Consider the following 20,439-nt stretch of genomic DNA (forward strand, 5'->3'; position numbering starts at 1 on the left):
TAAAATCCTCAGTGTGCACAGAGACTTGTTTGAATACCAACTTTTTACCAAATATCATCTGTATTCAGTACCCTCATTACACAGTGATGGGGACCTCTTAGTCTATGCAGCAGCAATGTCATCAATAAATGAGAAAAATGTTTTAATTTTTAAAGTTTTCAAGAGTTTCCACTGCAATTTAATCAGTTTTTAGACATGTGTGTGAATTATTTTTCATTTGATTTCAATTCTAATACACCAAAGACTGAACACCTTTGGAGATACAGGATTTCTGATTTATTTTGTGTAATTCTGATCAATTATGAGCTATGAAAGAAGTCTTTAAAATTTGTACTACCATTTCAAATGGCCACACATAACCTGTGACCCTCTTCTTTACCAGTAACATTATTATTCCCGGCACCAACATGTATGCACAGGAGTTAAAATCTGGCAATGTACACACTACCTTCACTAAAGGCTCTGTGAACTGTCTGCTGATTTTGTATCTCCACTTTATCACCATAGCAACAACTCTACTTTGATAAAACTTCAGTGGTTCTTCAAACTTGGCTGAGCCTTTGCCAGGAAAATAGAACCAATTCATGGTGATCGACTCTAACACCAAGGATTTTAAGTCTTTGCTTCTTGCCTCCAGAGGCGAGAGAGACGAGCACATGCGGACACAAAACAGGATGTTCTTTGTGAAGATTAAAAAGGAAAGACAACAACAATTCAGACAAAAATCAAGCACTTGAAAAACAGTCATGTCTGTGGGACTCAAGAGTGAGGAGTCTGTTAGTTGGGATTCTGTGGAGAGATTCGCAGTCCTCAAATGTTCTCTTTTCAGACTCTATCCACACGACTCGGTGTCTTTTTTCACCCAATAAACAACTCCTGCTTGTGAGAGATTCTGGTAGCTGTCTTTAATTTTTCAAGCACTCTCTTTCAGCGATGAAGAAGTAGTTCTTTATTCTCTTTGTGTGCCATGTTTCTGTCTTCTTTTATCTTCTCAGTCCTGTCTTAACTGCTGGTTACATTTTCTTTTGTCTTCAGCTTCTCTGGATGTTTGTATCAACTGCGTAATCAGCTGTCCAATCTTCAGTCGCCACCCCTAACTCCCCATCTTTAATCTCTCACCTCTGACCTAGAGCGAGCTTCAGGCTGTTTTTATTCCCACACACTTGAAGGGTCTCTCAGCAATGCAGGATTTTGATGAAGGCTTTGCGAAACTCGATGTTGAACGTGGTGTAGATGACAGGGTTGACGGCGCTGTTGAGGTATCCCAGCCAGGTGACGGCGCTGTACAGTGAGGGGGAGATACAGCAGCTCCTGCAGTGGGCCTTCAGCACGTGGGTCAGGAAGAAAGGCAGCCAGCAGATGATGAACACACCTTAGGGTCATGGATGAGAAGTGGATCAGTGAAGGGAAGAGAATTAACTCATTAATAATCTTAAATTATAAGATTAAATGTTGAAATAATTGGTTAAAAGTGATAAAGTGTGGGCGCCATTGGCCTAGCAGTCTAAGCGCATGCACCATATACAGAGGCTAAAGCCCTCATTGCAGGGGTCGCATGTTTGATTCCAGCCTTGACCTTTTACTGCATGTCCTCCCCCCTTTCCTGTCTCTCTTCAGCTGTCCTGTCCCTTAAAAGGCAAAAATGCCCCAAAAATATAACTTCAAACATTTTTTTTAAAGTGATAAAGTGATGGTAGAAATAATTAGCTAAAAGTGTTATTTTAGGTTAATGGTTGAAATAGTTTGCTTCATGTCATGTTGAACTTAATTAGCTACATGTAAGAGATGTTATATTTGAAACAGTTAGGCAATAAATGAAAGGTTGAAATAATAAGATAAAAATAGACTAATAGTATGATATGAAATAATTATCTTCAGGTGAAAAATCATAGGTTGAAAAATTAATACAGAGTGCTGAATAAATTAACATAGTGTGCTAAATATAATGCATAACTGGGTGATATAGTTAGCTTAAAGCTTCACTAAGCAACTTTCAGTTTATGTGGATTTTTCTTTCTTTCTTTCCTTTCCTTTATTCCCATTAGCTGCCACCAACGCAGCAGCTGCTTTTCCTGGGGTCCACATAAAACAAACATAACATACAAAATATACATAAAATACAAAACTGAAAATGAAGCAAACATAAAATACAAAACTGAAAATGCCATAAACATAAAATACAAAACTGAAAATGCAGCAAACATGAAATACAAAACTAAAAATGCTACAAATATAACAAAGAAAAACTGTGAATGCTATATAGAAATAAAATACAAGAACAGAAAAATGCTACAAACAGAAAATACAACAACTGAATATACTACAAATGAAAGATACAGCAACTAAAAATGCTACAAGTGTGGAGGTGGTGGCTGACAGAAGAATTATGGCCAATCTGTTGTCTTTGATGAACATTTATTTTCTTTATACATTCTTGTTTAAACTCTTGTGCTGAACCCCTTTTTGTTTGCTGCTGTAACTCCATGAATTTCCCCGTTGTGGGACAAATAAAGGAGTATCTTATCTTATCCTATCTTATCTTATCTTATCCTACAAGCGTAAGATAGAAAAACTGAAAACGGGAAATGCTACAAACTCACCTCACATTTTGGCGCCCCCTCTGGACAAAATCAGTAAGGTCTGCTTTGTCCACAGGGGGCGCCCTGTGTTGGTTGTTCTTGTGAATAAACGCTGTATCAGCAGCATAAAACTGATCACTCAGTGTGACACCTAACCCCGCCAGTGGTCTCAGACATCAAAAATAACTTGACATTAATCGCCATACTTCTACAGAGTCATCAATATAAATTTCAGTCTGTTTCATAACCAGCTAAAAACTCCTCACAGGAGCTTTAAAGTAAGATTAATTGTTGAGATAGCTAATTAAAAGAGATTGTCATAATAATCAGTTCAAAATAAGAAAAACATGTTTAAACAGATGGATAAAGGGCTGGATACACTTTAGCAGCAGTATTCTTAAAATGAGTGCATTAACTGTTTTTTAATTCATTCATTATTGGGACATTCAGTTTTCTGTCAAGTGGAAGTAGTGCACTATTAGCAGAATCCTTTTGGAACTTCAATAGAATGACAAATGCCTCTACATGATCCACTTTTATTAAACCAGTACTATTAGACATTAGAACATAAGTTAGAACTTTCAAAGGTGTACATGGATTCACTGAACAGCTCAGTGGGGATACCCCAGGCTAATAAGTTTGGTAACACCTGGATAACTCAAGCTCAGCCATGTAATAAAGAGAAAGAATCATTCTTCTTCTTGATGTTTTTTTTTGTGGGCCCTACAGCAGCATCAGCTTTATGAATGCAGCTGAAGTTAACAATCAACAAAGTGCTCTTTCAAATGAACCATCTGCATATTCATGTAGTTTGTTTTCAGGAGTAAGCTAAGGCAGTTTTGTAATATTGTGATAAAGTGACAAAGTGTACTGAGAATGCATGCCAGGTCAAACTCTCCTCTAGGTCTGCACTTTCTTTTACTCACCGAGAACAATGGCGAGCATCTGCGTCGCCTTCCTCTCCTTCTGCTGCGACAGCCTCCCTCTCACCCTCTCCTTGGTGATCCCCCACCTCTCTCTGCCCCCGCTGCGCTCCCTCCATCCCTCCCGGCCCCTCATGCCGTCCTCAAGCGTGGGAGGGCGAGGCAGCAGGGCGGATCGTGTAACCGTTGAGGGGTGGACCGGTGCAGGTCCAACTGAGATGGCCAAGGAGATCCTGGCCCGCCCCGGATGGGAGGAGGTCTGGGGAGCAGGAGCAGAAGGAGGGAGAGCCAGGCTCTGCTCGGACTGTGGCAGGAACCGACCAGGCTCCACATCGAGGGGGTGGACCACTGCCTCCTTTACCAGGGTCTGACATGCAAGGGAGAGGAATGATGAGGGTTAGGGTGGTGGGAAAAACAAAAGGTGTGAACGCTGGATTTTAACGATTTAAAAAAGGAAAAAAGAAAAACTCAGAGCAACATTTATTGATAAAGATAAAGAAACACAACAGAAATGAGCAGAGAAAATTGCAGAAGAAGCAGACTGATAGACAGGAGACTGACAGTGAATAGAAAGAGCCTATTTGTACTGCAGTCCAATAATTACCACTTTCTTGCGCTGTGGGGCGGCTGTGGCAGGTCTCAGGATCAGGGTGCACAGCTTCACATCCTCTGGTTGTGTACACTTATTCTGAAAGGGAAGGATATCACAGAATGATAACAGGAATTTTATTCAAGGGAAAAAACAGGACTGGTACTGAATTTTTAAAGACAGAAAAATATTCAAAACATGAATTCAAACGTTTCACTCTGCTTAAACATTACACATCTTCAGCAAGAGCAGGAACACACTGACAGAATGATAGTTGGTGTGGATCTTTTCAGTGGCTCAAACAAACTCAGCATGGACCAGAGAGACCATATTTATTTATGTCAAAATGAAGAACATTTGCTTTATGGAACAGTGAGTGAAATTAGTGGATTAAAAAACTGGTCTTTGGATGTTTTTGGAGACTTTACCTTCCTGTGTCTGTGACCTTCTCCCAACTCAGCAGCACTCTGCGTGTGCAGGCCCTGTCTGCGTGGAGGGGCAGTGCGTCTTCCTCGTTTGCGCAGCACCACACAAATTTGGGCATACACGAGCAAAGTCACTATGAAGGGGACGTAGAAGGAGGCCACGGAGGAGTACACCACGAAGGCCGGATCAGCAAAGCTGCATGTGGTGCCTTCACGGCTGGCTAATGCAGACGAAGAGAGAGAATAACGAAAATAATGAATACTTGAAGTCAACTTTCAGAGACCATTTTAGTTCATTCTTTCATGTTTGCTTCAATTCTAGAGATGAATAATGAGGGAGCGATAAATACTTATCTAATGTTTATATGTTACAGCAGAAGATGGGTTTCTTATCTTATTACCCAGCTTTCTTACAAGCTACCTGGCTATGTTAAATACCCGATTCTAATTGGTCAAAACCCCATGACAACAGCAATCAATTCTCAGTAGCAAAAGCGACACTAGGGCCAACCTGATTACATTTCATATAGAATCAATCTGTGATAAGCAGCATATTTCACCGCCTGTTGACACTGTGGCAAAAGTTCCTGTTAGCATTCTTAATTGATGGTTGGGTGTAGACTGAGGAGCTACTGAGCCCCAACCATCTCTGACAGCAGAGAGTGGAGCAACATCCTGTCTGACAATCCAGTGAAAGACAGCAGAGCTGGTGAAAGCACTTCTTAGTTGCAGGTTGCTACAAAGGAATTTGAGCCATAGGCAGTAGAGATAGGAACAGCTATTTTGGTCATTTATGTTTAAAGGTGTGTATCGACTGTAAAGCTCTGGGAAGGAGAGCTGTCAACAGAAATGTCAATAACATTACAGCTGTCCGGCTTGATTGTGAATTGAAATGTTCAGCTCAATGTTAATTGGCACGGCAAGGGGGCTGATAAGAATTAATTGCCATGGTATCAGAGTGACTGTTTTTCTCAGCGGGATAAATCAATCCATTTTTAATCCGATTATCTTTAAATTCATATTTTGTGTCAACATCTTATGTCTTTAGTTGGGGTGGTTATGCAAATTAGAATCCCAACAGGGTGAGCAGGACTCAATCTGAAGCAGCAGGGTCTTGAGTCGTTCTGAAGACATGACAACTCACTCGCTTTACATTATTCCTGATGTTAGAGACATATAGTAATTCAAGTGTGTGCACCTTTAATTTTCATTCTGCAGGTAATTGGTGCTGCTAAATGGGAGCAACTGAGCATGTGCGTTTTTATCTGAGCAGGACAAGGAGCAACATATTTTCTAACTGTAGCTTTGTTTGGTTTTTTATAGTTTTGTTGTTTGTGGAAATATAAGTTAAAAGCGACTAGAGCAGTCATTTTTCTTTGTCGATATTTTTAATAACTTCTCAGTTTGTTTAATTTTATACAGCAATTTTTAGTAAACCTGTTTTACAACGCATGAGTCAGAAATATCACGTCCTGCAGAAGTGGCCAAGAAGGTTTTTGCTAAAGAAGAAACAAATCTAATTTAGCTGTGTCAAAAAAGGAAAAGGGATATATAGATCTATATTCACAACCAAGAAAAATGTCACATTGTTGAACCCAGCAATTCAAATGTCTACTGATATAAAAAATCTAACAAGTCTACTTTAAAATAAGTGAACCAAAAGACTCAAAGGGTTTTGATTTGGAGCTCATTTTAAATCAGCAGATGATAAAACAATCTCACTTAAAGGTCTGAGCTTTGCTCAATTATCTTTGAAAATATGGATTCTTAAATGTTCATCATTTCTGAGTACCTCCAGACAGAGCAGACATTGTAGTATTTTTCTTAAATTACATATACTCTACACTTTAAGTTATATACACAACATATAACTCTACATAACACCTACGTTTTAAGGGCGACATTGGACAAGAGATCCTTACAGTACAAGAAAAAGTGGAAATTCTTGTCGTATATAATCACGCAAGAAATGAATGACAAACATCTGCTGCCTGAAACAACTGAAATGCTGTGTTTATGTGAGTTTTGGAAGTTATATTTTGTATTGTTTGCACTTGCAGGATGTATCTACTTTGCATTCTACAGTAATTCGATCATCCAGGTAAAAACAGTATCATAGCAACTAAGAGGAATCCACATAACAAGTATTTCCCATCATAATGATGTAATCTATGAGCAATCTGGTCCCGAGGAGAGTGAAATATCTCTCAGTGTGTTGCTGTGTTTGGTCACGACTGCAGGACGTCTACTCTTACATAACTTTTTGTCCGTTACTCATTCTCAAGTGTTTTCCCTTCAGTTCAATAAGAGCACATTCAAAGCTGAAGTCCCCCCTCATAGCTTCATTAAGTCAGAGGTTAGCCGCCAAGCATCTTCACTCTTGCTCCTTTTGTGAGACAACAACCCAACCGAGGATTATGTGTGCCCACTTGTTTGCAGTGCAGGCGTCACCTGTCGTTCTCTCGATTAGAACATATGGAAATATGTTACCGAATCGTCTGTGTGTCTGTGCCAATGGATATCCAGGTTTAATGTGCGCAGGTTTGCTGAGGAGCGTTGACTGAGCAGATGCACTGAATTTGTTTACCTTCTCATCAAAGATCGGAAATTTAATTCAGGAACAGATGGAAGAGGAGATTTCAGCAGCTGTGTTTGCATTAAAAAGTCTACATTCTGCTCTATCGGTGACTTGTGTTTTCCCCTTTTTTAAATTACACCTGAGAGAAGATGGCTTGAAAACAAAACACTGCAACATAAAAACAAAAACAAGAACAGCTGCAGGTTTAAACTAGCCAATCTCAGATTCTCCAAAATAGCATAAATTAAAAACGAAGACTATTTGTGCCTAACCTCCATACTTAAAAACAGTTCCCAAGGGCCCATTTAGGACCAAGCAGCACAACATTGAATAAAATCCTTGAACCAAAACAAGGTTATTATCCCCAATGGCTTCTACGGTAGAGGATGCACCTGTTACAAAGCTTTTATATAAAGGGGGAAGGAGAATCCTAAAACCTCTTTCATGAGACACACAACCCTCTGCCCTCTAAAACTTACACAGCGACGGATTTAAGCTTGGATGTTACAGTGCAGTACATATGAAGGGTCAGGTGGTCTTTAGACAGGACTGTAAAAACAAAAACTTAAAATTGTTAGCCTGAAAATGTTTTTTTGGTTAAGTAAACAAAAAATGTTCCATTTTGTTGCAAACTACATCAAAGTAGTTATCTCATCTACCTGTATTAATTAAAGTTGGTCTCATTTCATAAGTTAGGTTGGCAAAACTTGAAATTATGGATTTGAGTCTAGGATAAATTATTTGAGTATACTTCAGGGAAAGAACGGGGTCTCCAACTCAAATCTACAGGGGTCTTCCACACTTTCAATTTCCCACATGTGGCGCCATCTCTCCTGTCCTGTGTGGAATTTATCACCCTAAAGGTGAGTGTTCTGTTTGAGTATTGTATTGAAACTCTAGCTTTGCAGTTGGTCAATTGATGGTGAGTTGATTACTGGTTAATGTAACTTTAATTTGTTTAGTTATTCAATTTAATAAGGCATAGTCATTACCAATAGTTAGCCGCCTTGAACATTAGCTACCTACCTTGCAAGTGGGAAAACGTGCAGTAACAAAAGTACATTTTCAAAATAATAAGTTGGCACAACTTTAACTTCTTAGTATGTAGAACTCAAAACTTTAAGTTACACTACATATGAACGATAAGTTATATCAACAAAAACAAATCAGTTGTCTCAAATGTAAGATTTCTAGTTAGCCTCAAAACTTAAAAATCTAGTGCAGACAGTTGCCTTGAAATTTTGAGTTTTCACAGCTTTTTCATTGTAACAGTGAGTAAATATGCATAAATGACTCCACCATTCAATTCAAATTAATGAATTTGTTATTGTTTTCGTGCCCCCCTTTGTTGAGGCTGAGCTTGGACTTGGGCTTTAAGCAGTTTAACCAAGTGTGATTTTTTTTCTTTCACAATGATTCATTTAAAGGACTACAGGAGAAAACTGACTCGCCCGCAGGGGAGAGATGTGAGGGAGTGGTTTGTCGGAGCAGTGACAGAGTTAATTAGCACAAGTGTCATCTGTTTGGCGATTTATCTCTTTCTCTTTGCAGCAGTATGCTGGACCCGGAGAGCTTGCTCAGACAAACTCAGTCAAAGCAGCGGAAAAAATGCTTCATGCTGAGGCTGCATTTTTGTGTAAGATTGTTGGAAATTGGACAGTGGAGACAAAGAGAGAGAAGTTTTTCTCTGCGTCTCTAATCTCTTAAATACTGTCTCCTCAGTCCTCCACTCAACCTGAAGTAGTTACAGACCAGCCATGCCAAAGAGCGTCCCAGAGCTCTAACTGCAGCTGGTAGAAGAGAGGATCGAGGAGAGAGAAGGGAAATCAGAGGAGTGATAAGCGAGGATACATGTGAGCAGCGTTCACAGGGGTCTTTTAACTGACAGACACACCCCTGTATCAAATGTCACTCACTGACCGGACGCTGCAGCACATTGGACTTCACTGATACTTCACAACATCACCGGAGCATAAACAGACTGTTGGTTGTTTTCATGTGAAGGTTTTTGTTAAACAGCTAACACATAAAGACAAAGCACTTAGTGTGTGTGTGTTATTAGAATGAAAACAGTGCACATGTGCAGACACTAAAAGCTGTTGGTCAGCTCACGCCGTCAGCACAAATAGATGCAACTTTACGGGTTGCTTATGAGGACAGAATGTCTCATGTCTCTTAAACCCATTTTCCTAATTGCTTTACTCTCTTCCCTCATTTCCTTGCATCTCTTCCTGCATCTCTGGGGGGAGGGATTAAGATGCAAGGATAAGACAAAAGTTGGAGATAAATGGATGCAGTTTAGAGAACTAGAGATTTAAGGATGCACCTTCAAATTGTGTGAGTGGGGGATTAAAGTAAGACTGAGAATGCTTATTATAAACAGCATGTGGCTGTTGTGCTGAAGTAGAACTCCATCGCTAAGTCGGAAGAAAAGTCTGAGGAGATAAAAACAATCCTGTGTCACAAATGTTCATTTTTTTTTATTTTTCTTGTTCCTAATAGAACTTATTAACCCTCAAATTCTCCCTGTAGCTCCTTCTCAGGGGTTAGTACTTCAGGAAATTTAAGAGTGGAACTTTTGATGGTGAATAATTATGACAGGTCTAGTACGCAAAGCATTTTGAGGAGTTTTTTTTTTAACATTTAGCAGAATAGTTCTCCTAATCCTCATTGGTCTTTGGAGCTCTGTGTTAATACAAACAACAGAGAGCTTGAAGGACCGTAAATTCATGCAGAAAGTAGCTCCTTGGAGTCAAAGTTCCTCATACTTTTGGTGTAAACACAACATTAGACTGTACTGTGGATTACACAGATGTTACCGGTGTTGTTGAGTCCAAACAGTAAAGGGCAAGAGATGGCGAAAGAGAGGAACCACACCACAGCGATCATCACTGCCACCCTCCTCCTGGAGCTGTATCTGGTGTTGTAGAGCATCGGCATGGCCACCGCTGTGTATCTGCAACAGCACATAAAGCATACTTTAGGACGCCTCGCACACACACTCTCGCTTCTAGTGCCTGTGTTTGAACACAGACATCAATATGGATTACGTTATTATGTTTTTGTATCTTCTGACTTTATTATCCTGTTGTCATGTTCCCACATATTTTAAGATAAACTCAGGCATTTGTTGCAGAGAACAAACAGACTCTTCTCAAACAAACCAAAGCTGTCACAGATGTAAGAACAAAGACGCGCTGAGCGCTTGTCAAAACCAATAAGGGATCTATGTTATGAGTTTTGGTGTGAGCAGTCTTCTTCAGTGTGCAGCTATTATCCTCAAAAGTTCAAAAGATAAATTAAGATAGAACTTTATTGATTCCAAAGACAATTGTGGTTCCAGGTTGCTCCAACATTACCAAACAAAATAAGAGTTGCACAAAAGAGCATGAAAAGGCGTTTCTCGACCGCAGGGACTTCACCCCTGAACTACGTGCATTTCAACCGGTGGACCCAGGGTCTAAATTTAGTTCAGGGGTAGATAATCTCCCCCCTGAAAAGCCCCTGCTTGGTGGGTAGTACTTTTCAAAGGTCCTGGGACTTTCAGTTGAACGTAACGGTGTTTGTGGAGTTTACACAGTTGTTGAAACACAGAGGGAGTTCCTGGGAATGCATACTAGTTTAGTTTTTATTCAAAATATTATTTAATATAATTTATTTCTCAATACGTCACTGGCCTGATTTGCACAATCTACCAGCGGACTTCAGCGGTCGAAGCGCAGACAACAATGGGGGCACAGGAACCTTTTAGTTCCAGGGAAAGTAGTTCTGGGGGCTAAAAGACCCTGGAACTCTTGGTCAAAATGCACCTAAATATATACGTATATATATATATTTTTTAAGTTATATTTTGGGCCTTTTTGCCTTCATTTGATACAGCAGCTGAAGAGAGACAGGAAATAGGGGGAATAGAGAGAGGGGGAAGACATGCAGGAGATGGTCGACCAGCTGGGAATCAAACCGACGATGACTGTAGCCTCTGTATGTGGGGCGCTTAGACCGCTAGGCCACCAGCGCCCCTTACATATATGTTTTAAATGACGTGTAATACAGTATCAAGTGGACAAGGGTTTATTATAAGGAAAAAAGGCCTTAAAGGATAAATAAAACTCCTTCTCAAACTCTGTCCACTCACTCCAAATTCTCCCAGTAATAATAATAATAATAATAATTCATAGAATTTATATAGCGCTTTTCTAAGTACTCAAAGTCACTTTACATAAGGTAAAACTAAAAAAATTAGTTAGTTGATCAGGCTGTGATCACTCTGCATTCTACGTCTACTGGACAAACCCTTGCTGCCAATTACTTCACACGTCTCCTTTAGGGGGCGCCAAACTCAAGACAACCACAAACTTCCTCAGGAGCCTTACAGGGGTCTTAAAAGTTGCTGTATTAGTAAGGACATGATGAGGAGACACTAATTTATACATCCTTTCCCTTATCATGGCTTAAATCTAATGGTAATAATTACACAGCAGACACATTCGAAGTGATAACTTTATCTAAGATTATGCTGCTTTATCTCATTACTCTACCATTTTAAGGAGACTGTGTTTGAGAAGTACTACGCCTTCTAAACTGCTAATCTGATGGGAATTAAATCCCCTAAATTAAAGTTGCCAGCACTCTAACCTTGCGTTTACAACTTCATTTTAAAACAACTCAGGCATGAAGCCAAGACAGCTTTCCCACTGCACTGCATTTATTATCGTCTACCGCTCGGACAAAGCAATTAAAAGCAACTTTATTCTTACGACTTACTGCACCTACTTCCACGCCACCAAACTGCTGCGGCCTCAATGTGTCACTTTGTCTGAGTTATTAGGACAAAGCTGCAGGCATTCTACACACTGCATGTCTGGTCACCTCCCCTCAGACCCATTAAGAGGGCGACAGGTAGAACGACAAATCCTGCTCTCCTTCAACCACCAAGAACAAACTCCAATGACTGCAGAGGGTAATGTGAAAGACGCAGAGGAAGTCTGTCGTCACCTGCTGGAAATAAAACAGATGACTACAGTGTGTGAAGTGTCTGTCCTGCTGGATGATGGATCAATCTTTGAAATTTTCAATGGACGTGTGCATTCTTTTTTTTTTACAGCTCTTGAGTGTTGTCAGCTCTTTGTTTAACTGCATCAATCAAGATCAATGTAAGATGAAATTCAGAAAGTACAGAAGTGATGTATTGATGCACTGTCAGCTTAGTTATTCTAGATAAAAAAACTCACTGAAATAATCTATGATCAACTAACTTCAAGTCCTGCTGGGAAGAAGATTAGGAGGCAAAGATCAATTGTAAGAAAAGCGAGAAAGATGAAGAGTTTGAGTTAGAAGTCTGATAAAAAGAAGCATTATTAAGAGAGAAAAAGGACAGAGTAAAGTCAGAGGGATAATCCACCTGTCAATGCTGATGGCACAGAGGTTGAGGATGCTGGCGGTGCACATCATGACATCCAGGGTGAGCAGGATGTCACAGTGGATCAGACTGAAGCGCCACTCTCCCACCACCTTCAACAAAAAAACACAAGCTCAGACAAAGATACTCTCCCTTCTCCTGCAGATTAATCTCTATCTTCTAAAGGACTTTACTTTCCACACTCAGTTTGTACATTTAAAGCTGTACGATATGTTACAATACTGCAGAAGCAGCATTAATATTAACCAAGCTTCCCAGAGCTTGCTTCGTGTTTCAGTCTATTTGCAGGATTTTATTCGAAAGTGACCCAATTTACCCCCAAAGAATTTGACACAACATTTACATCTCCATTATCACAATCAAAAAAGGATAATGGCTTTCTGGTTAGATTAGAAATAATGGATCGTTATCATTATTTTACCCTCTGACATTAATGTTTCATAGAGTTTGTTATTTTCAGAAATATAAAGACTGATGTGATTGTTCAAGGTTGCTTTAATTTATTCAGTACGTTTCTGGGATCTGCACTGAAACTGTTCTCACCATCACTGGCATGGAGAGGAGAGCCTTGAGCTGGAACTGATTACAACTAATAAGAGCCTATTAGTATTAATCAGGATGAAATCTGCAGCACGTTTGATAACTGATAACAATGTAAAGATGCCAGACACGTTTTCCTGATTCAATCTTCTAAAATGTGCTGCTTTTATCAATTCAGTAATGAACTAATTATCTTGAGTTTTAAAATTCAAGAACTTTTGTCCTCTTACACTCTGTGAAAACAGAGGCTTGAATGTAGAAAGCTGCAAAAGGATTGGAAAATGTAGCCAACCAAGTGGCAACCTCCGGTCTAAAAATATGAGTCCAATGCAGAAGTGTTAAAAACTGCAGTTCATCGAGGATCCGCTTGAGGCTGGCTCCGGAAGTACCAGAAGTCACATACACATGAATGGGAAAAAGCTGATCTTTACAGCAGAAATAAACATGTTTACAGCCTGGTACAAAACACGAGTGCAGTCTGGATAGCTCATTTCTTGATCAGCACACACTGTATGGGGGGTGAATTTTTTTCTAACGTGGTACTTTCGAAGATACTGAGATTACAAGTCTTCCAATGAGAGGCACAGCTGACTTGATTGACAGGCGGGAACACTGTAGCTGTTGGCTAGGAGGCTTAAACTCCGCCTCTTTATGTCACAATCGCTTGACAGCAGCAATATGGCCCCTGCCGCCGATTGGCCTTAAAACAGAGCTTCAGAAACAGATGGGTGACGTCACCGATCCTACGTCCATATTTTATACAGTCCGTGGAGCCAACACAGAATGGTGCAGACCATCGACTGAACAAAGTAATGGACAGAGCAACAGCCTCTCCCTGAGTGAAGCCAAAACTTTTAGAGCTCCTCTTGATGACTGGCTGCAGTATAAGTCTTAAATCCCACCTCCTTCATTATAACAGATGGAACTTGGATCAAGATTAAAAATTAAATTACATTGCAAATTTTTATCAAACGTGCAAGCTGTCGTAGCATTTACCTCCAATCAAGATTAATCTTTAATGTTATAATCGTGATTGATGGGGTGCTGGTGGCCTAGCGGTCTAAGCGCCACACATACAGAGGCTACAGTCCTCGTCGCAGGGGTCGTCAGTCCGATTCCCAACCGGTCGACTATTTCCTGCATGTCTTCCCCCACTCTCTACTTCCCATATTTCCTGTCTCTCTTCAGCTGTCCTGTGGAATAAAGGCAAAAATACCCCCCCCCCCCAAAAAAAAATGGTGATTGATTAAAAGCTCCATTGGCAAATTCGGGCTGCTGCATCTACTAGATAAGTAAGATAGAGAAGTAACAACTAGAGAAAACATTATGAACACTGACACAAACTCACTGGACTTTCCATAAGCATGAGTGTCTACTTCAACTCAACACAAGAATCTGTTCTGCTGTGGACCGCTCTGGGGATCTTTGACATTTTATCAGGAAGTTTAATGTGTGTTTAGGTTAGGGGAAGGGATGTGACATCAGTCCCGTTGCCTTACCAGCCATGCCTTGACCCCCCAGTTCAATGTCATCACCCATAGAGGCATTATTTTGGCTTCACTTCTCACAATGAAAAGAGATGGAGGTGTGTCGTCCATCAGATATACAGTCAGTCGTGCACACACAGATGAAAAAGCGAGCAGAAAGTGAGCAGATGGCATCTTTATTATTACAGGATTAAATTAACTCAGAGAGCGAGTGAGTGGCTGTGTTTTTTTTTAGTTTAATCTAGAGCACGTTTCCCTGTGGACATGTGTTCAATAATGATCCTTCTCCTGTTTTCTGTATCCAGGCGTGCAGTGTACAATTATTTATTTCATTAGTCGACTAATTGACTGTGAGAATATCAATCTGTAGTCTTTTAGATTGCTTTTCCAAGCGTAATAACATAACATTTGCTTGGTTCAGCTTCTCTCATGCAAATTTCTGTTTTTGCATTTACAACAAGACAGTCCACAACCTTAGCTGCTTTAAAATCGTCTCTCAAAACCTTCTTATATAACGAAGGCTTTTAAGGAACCCTTAAATCATGGTTATTTTTCTGTCTTCTGATGTCCTGTTTTTCCTGTCTGTCCTGCTATCTGCTTTTTATTATTCTGCATTTTTGTTGGGAAGCACTTTGTAACATTGTTAAGAAAAATATCATCATCATCATTATTCTTATAATAATAATAATAATAATGATAATATCATTATTACTACTATTATTATTATTATTATTATTATTGTTGTGGTTGTTTTTATTATTATTATTATTATTATTATTATTGTTGTGATTATTATTATTATTATTGTTGTTCTTATCATAATTATTATCATTATCATTGTTGCTATTTCACACATACACACGTACGCACGCACGCACGCACGCACGCACGCACGCACGCACGCACGCACGCACGCACGCACGCACGCACGCACGCACGCAAGCACACACACACACTCAGTTCTGTCCCGCTCCATCTAATCACAGTGATATGGTCTCCCCTCTGTTATGTTTCTGCTGCTACCTCCAATTGCAGCCCACTTGTTCCCACCATCACACCTCTGAGACATCTCTGAGACATTCAAAGGCTATATGTTACTTGTGTTGTGGTGGTGTATGGTACAGGCTGCGGTGGAGGGGAGAGAGGTGATGGAGTGGTTTGTGGGAGCGGTGTCAGAGTAACATGGCACAGGTGAATCAGTTGACTGGTTTCTCTCTTCCCTCCTGCATTAGAGTGCTGGACCTGACTCACACTCTCACACACAGCCGGAGGAGCAAAGCAGTGCTCCCTTATGAAGAACATTTTGAGATGTACTTCTGTGGAAAGTGGACTTTGTTGACCCTGAATCACCGGGCAAGCTTTTTAGGAGAGAAGTGCATTTATGCTTCTTAAACTGTGTGTAAGCAATTCAGAATTCTGAGTGCCTACATTGAGAAAAGTGTGTCTTAAACATTTATAAGTAAGTATGTTGCCATGAGCTGCTGATATTGAAAGAGCAACACTGAGGCATGTGAGGACCCCTCCCATTCTGCATGCCTGTCATGCTCTACTGTTCTCTTTCTTCTGCTGCTCGCAGGTTCTATACGTGTGAAGCATACTGAGTTTCCTTTGTGGATGAGATGTGCTATATAAATACATTTCCCTTGGCCTTGTCTTGCCTGGAGATGGCATGTGAGTGGAAGGCTGTGCCTGCTCAGCTGGGTGGGACCTTCAGAAGTCACAGAAGCCTGCCTGTCTGGCCTTTGTGACTTTGTTGCAAGCATCATCACACGACACTGTCACTCATCTATACATCCAAACAAGTCTAACTTTGTTTATTCAAGTAAGTTTATGGTTGTTTCTTCAGAGAGTGGCTCCTTCTTTCAATCAATCTTTCAATCTTTAGTTATATAGCACCAAATCACAACAAACATTATCTCAAAGGCTTTCCAAACAGAGCAGTTCTAGACCGTACACTGGAGGAACTTTACCTCAGAACTAGGGACTTTACCATGAAACTACGTGCGTTTAGACCAGTGGACCCAGGGTCTAAATTTAGTTCAGGGGTAGATAATCTCCCCTCTAAAAAGCCCCTACTAGGGGGTTAGTACTTTTCAATGGTCCCGGGGCTTTCGGGGGGCAGGGCCTGCAATGCTGAACGTGTCTGATTGGTAGATTAACGCAGTGTTTTTATTCTGCCCGCCGTCCATAATAACATCACACACATCTGTGATTCACTTGATTTCTCTTTCTTTCATTTGTTTGTATTTGTTCTATCTTTTTTGTATGTGTGTGTACTTTTCAAAAGAAGAATCTGTGATTCACTTGATTTAACCGCTTTGTAACAGTAGTCTTCCCTCAGCCCACCGCAATTGCATCTCTCCCGGTGTTATGGTTGTAAAAGTGACCCTGTAAACTGGAGACCTTCAGCTGAACGTGTCAGAGTTTGTGGAGTTTACACAGCTGTTGAAACGCAGAGGGAGTTCCTGGGAATGCATACTACTCTTTAATTAAGATTTCGAAATATCCTCATCAGATATTTAATGATCGTCTAAAAACACTTATGAGTGATGCATCCGTCTGAAAGTCTGCAGTTAACAGGGTCGCTGTTTAAACCAAAACACCGGCCGACCTCTGCCACAGCTTTTTGAGTTAAAAATGATTTTAAAGCCGTGTTGAAACAGCTTTGCTACTCGCACTTATCTTGGTTGAAATGCACCTTAAGTTAAATTATTAATAAAGACCCAACATCAAGACAGGATAAGATCCAGTCCCCTCTTACAGACAGGACTCAGTCTTATCTCATCTTAATCCACCATGAGCAGAGTATTTAGCTAGTTACAGTGGCAAGGAAAAAACTCCTTTCAACAGGCAGAAACCTCAAGAAGAACCAGACTCATGTTAGACAACCATCTGCCTCCACCAAGGTCTTTGGTAACAGACCTGAGCCAAGTGGATACACGAGGAATAAGCAAGCATGTTTTCCCTGAAAAATGACTGATGTGACAAGTTTATTATTAAAGTAGAAGCCAGAACTATTTTGTAGATGGAAACAGATTCATTGGCTGATCCTTGCAGCTACATTAATAATTTATCAGTCAACAAAGTATTGATTTATAATGAAGCCCAGCTGTAGATGCATTTTAGTTTAAACATCAAAGGCGTAAATCTGCTATGCATAATACATCACTGTCATTTCTAACTGCTGCTCTGCAATCTGATATGCTTGCACTTCTTTGATGGGTTTTAGTGAAGAAGGATCAAAACTTGAGCAGCAAAAAGCACAAGAGTCATAAAGTTTTGATCAGAATCTAGTCCCTAATGTGTCGAGCTGAGTGTTTTTTTTTCTTGCTTGCAAACAGGAAAAAGAGATTGCTGACTGAATACTGAAGCACACAAATTGAGCACAGAAAAAAAACGAAGAAAACACGTATAACTTCACACACACCTCAAGGTAGACCCCCCAGGGCATGACCAGCGTGGCCAGCAGCAGGTCGGACACAGCCAGCGACACGATGAGGTAGTTGGTGGTGGTCTGCAGAGCGCGCTCCCGCGACACGGCCACGCACACCAGCACGTTCCCGAACACCACGCAGAAGATGAGGAGCACCAGCAGCACCGCGTAGAAGTTGTACGGAGGAGAGGAGGAGGAGGGAGGGCTGGTGCAGTTTGTAGAGGTCAGAGAGGAGGGAGAGGGGGAAGTGAGGGAGGAGAGGGGGGAGTATGAGGGTTCATGGGTGACAAAGACGGAGAAATTGTGCTGGAGGGAGGAGAAGGGGAAGGAGGGAGGGGAGGTCTCGTGTGACTTGTTGAGCACAGTCATGATGTTGCTCCGCTGGACATGTTCGACCTGAAGAATGACGACATGAAGGGGAAAAAGAGAAACACAATGAGGAATGATGAATGGACCATGAAAGTCTGATGTTACATGGTTTAAGAGAGATCGGATAAAGATTAGCTCCTGAGTCTGACATCAGCGTAAAGAAGAAAAACAAGAAAAGGTTAACGTTGCACAAGGGCAGGAAATTTGTCTTTAGTCTCACCACAGCAAGGCAACACATGAATACAAACAACCCCGCAAGGTCAGAATCAAGGTCCGAAACAGAGACAAGTGTCTCTTAGATTTTCTATTTAGTTTCTGCCAATGGAGCTCTGACACATTGCTCTAGAGGATGCAGCTCAAAAGTAAGGAGGGAAATTTGGGCTTCTGCCTCTGACCTTGCACAGCTCGAATCAATTCATCTGTTGAAATTAGGAATGTGTAATACTGGATTTTGGATGCTATTGGATAAGCTGATGTTCTTAAACTCATTTTGGACAAGTGATACCAAAACTGATAAATACACACTTTTTTTTCATGGTAAGGAGCACCAAGTCTCTCCTGCCCTAGAACTTACCTGTTCCTCTTATTGTTATAGTCTATTTGTTTTAGAAACCCACAAAACAAGACTGGTTCTATCATAAATGATAGATGTATTCTTAAGCTATAGATATTTATGCCAGTGGAGTGCAAAAAAACTTCACTTCCTCAAGTGTTGACTTGGGGCTGACTGCAAAGACCTCGACTTCATCTTTCTAAGGGTTTCTTCAGTAAAGGGAAGTCAGAGCGAGTCAGCATTTCCAATTTGGCGACCACCATCTTTGCGCTACATAACACCTCTTCTGAAACTAACTGGTGATGTCACTGAGCGTACATCCAAGGTAAAACTTAACCTCTTGTAAAGTTGTGTAAAATAAAGTAGCTTGCACCAATCTGGGGTTTTTGTTTCAAGCTGCTGTTTGATTGTCTTAAAGAGTGTGTTTGGCGACAGGTGATGATGACACCTATGTTTTAAAAATGTACTGCAGAGTTATTTTCATGAACAAATAGCCAAAATGCATAGTTTCTATTTTTGATGGCACATGACGGCATCCAAAACGACTTTTCGTGAGTGCACAAGGGGTTAATTCATGTGCACAGGACAACGGCGATCACCTTTGTAGGACTCGAGGGGCTCTGGTCACGTCTAAACTTTAAACAGTAAACCTGCAACATTCAAGACTCTTGCTTTACAGATTTTCAACCCATGGATGTTTGTAAAACTCTCCAAAGTAAAAGTCTTTGAGCTCAAAGTTAAACAGGCAGGACGAATTCCATAACCTTTAACCCTTGCTCCCCACGTGCCTTCATAATTACTACTTTTTTATTCATTGCACTGCTATTTTGTATCTATTATTCATTGTCTGCTGTCTGTGAGGCAAACTGTCCCTGTGGAAAATTAGAGTGAAACTCTATTTAACCTCTAATCTGCGGCTCGACTGTGGCCATTACTGCAGAATAATTGCTTTAATTCAATTTGTAGAGTGAGCCGAGGACAGAGCAGCTCTTTGCACAATAGAAGGCAGCACGAATACTCGCAAACTGTCCCTAACACCTGCCCTTGGACTTGATAGATTCATGCATGAGAGCTGAAGCAGAAGCAGGGTTTCGTCCACATTTTGGGGACAAACAAGTGTTTGTTGAACATTCATAAGGATTGTTGAAAAGTGGATAACTCTGAAAGAGCAGTGTGAGAATGTTTCCCTGCATTTGACACCCAGTATTTCTTCATCTCCAGCACAGAAACTGATTGATTCTGTTGAAAATGTCAGACGCAGGCTGAGAACAGGTCTGTTTTGCATGAGGGAGCAAAATAAAAAAAAAATGTTTGAAGTCAGAAGAGTGCAGGAGGCGCTGGAAACTCAAGAGGCAAAATTCAACTGAAGCATCATTTAAAATTTATTCAGTTACAGCTTCCTGGGGTTATTTTGGAGCAACGCCATGAGACCTTCAGAAGTGTCCGCTGCGGTTTCTTTTCAAGCTTGAAAATCAAAAAGCTACAACCTGACTACATCCTGAACTTCAAGACCACAAGTACAGAGATGCATCATTTTGCACTGC

The 20,439-nt window shown here is 40.6% G+C and overlaps 1 protein-coding gene across 1 annotated transcript; it reads right to left on the reverse strand.

Annotated features, from left to right (window-relative positions):
• Positions 1-253: 253 nt before the first annotated feature.
• Positions 254-19,503, reverse strand: drd2l (dopamine receptor D2 like). Its single transcript, XM_034696989.1, has 8 exons — positions 19,495-19,503; positions 17,968-18,369; positions 12,496-12,605; positions 9,914-10,050; positions 4,520-4,737; positions 4,107-4,190; positions 3,506-3,869; positions 254-1,372 (listed from the first exon to the last, which is right to left on the reverse strand). The coding sequence occupies exons 2-8, from the start codon at positions 18,340-18,342 to the stop codon at positions 1,176-1,178; spliced, it is 1,485 nt and encodes a 494-aa protein (XP_034552880.1). The 5' UTR covers positions 18,343-18,369; positions 19,495-19,503; the 3' UTR covers positions 254-1,175.
• Positions 19,504-20,439: the final 936 nt, after the last annotated feature.

This window comes from Notolabrus celidotus, chromosome 12 (assembly GCF_009762535.1).
Source record: "Notolabrus celidotus isolate fNotCel1 chromosome 12, fNotCel1.pri, whole genome shotgun sequence".
NCBI classification, from domain to species: Eukaryota; Metazoa; Chordata; class Actinopteri; order Labriformes; family Labridae; genus Notolabrus; species Notolabrus celidotus.

Bases quoted from the DNA above. Each gene is read 5' to 3' on its own strand.
- drd2l (XM_034696989.1), bottom strand. From the start codon at position 18,342: ATGACTGTGCTCAACAAGTCACACGAGACCTCCCCTCCCTCCTTCCCC. The intron at 12,606-17,967 runs GTGTGTGTGAAG...TTTTTGTTGAAG, and splicing joins CCTGGGGGGTCTACCTTGAG to GTGGTGGGAGAGTGGCGCTT. The intron at 3,870-4,106 runs GTAATTATTGGA...CTTGCATGTCAG, and splicing joins CCCCACAGCGCAAGAAAGTG to ACCCTGGTAAAGGAGGCAGT.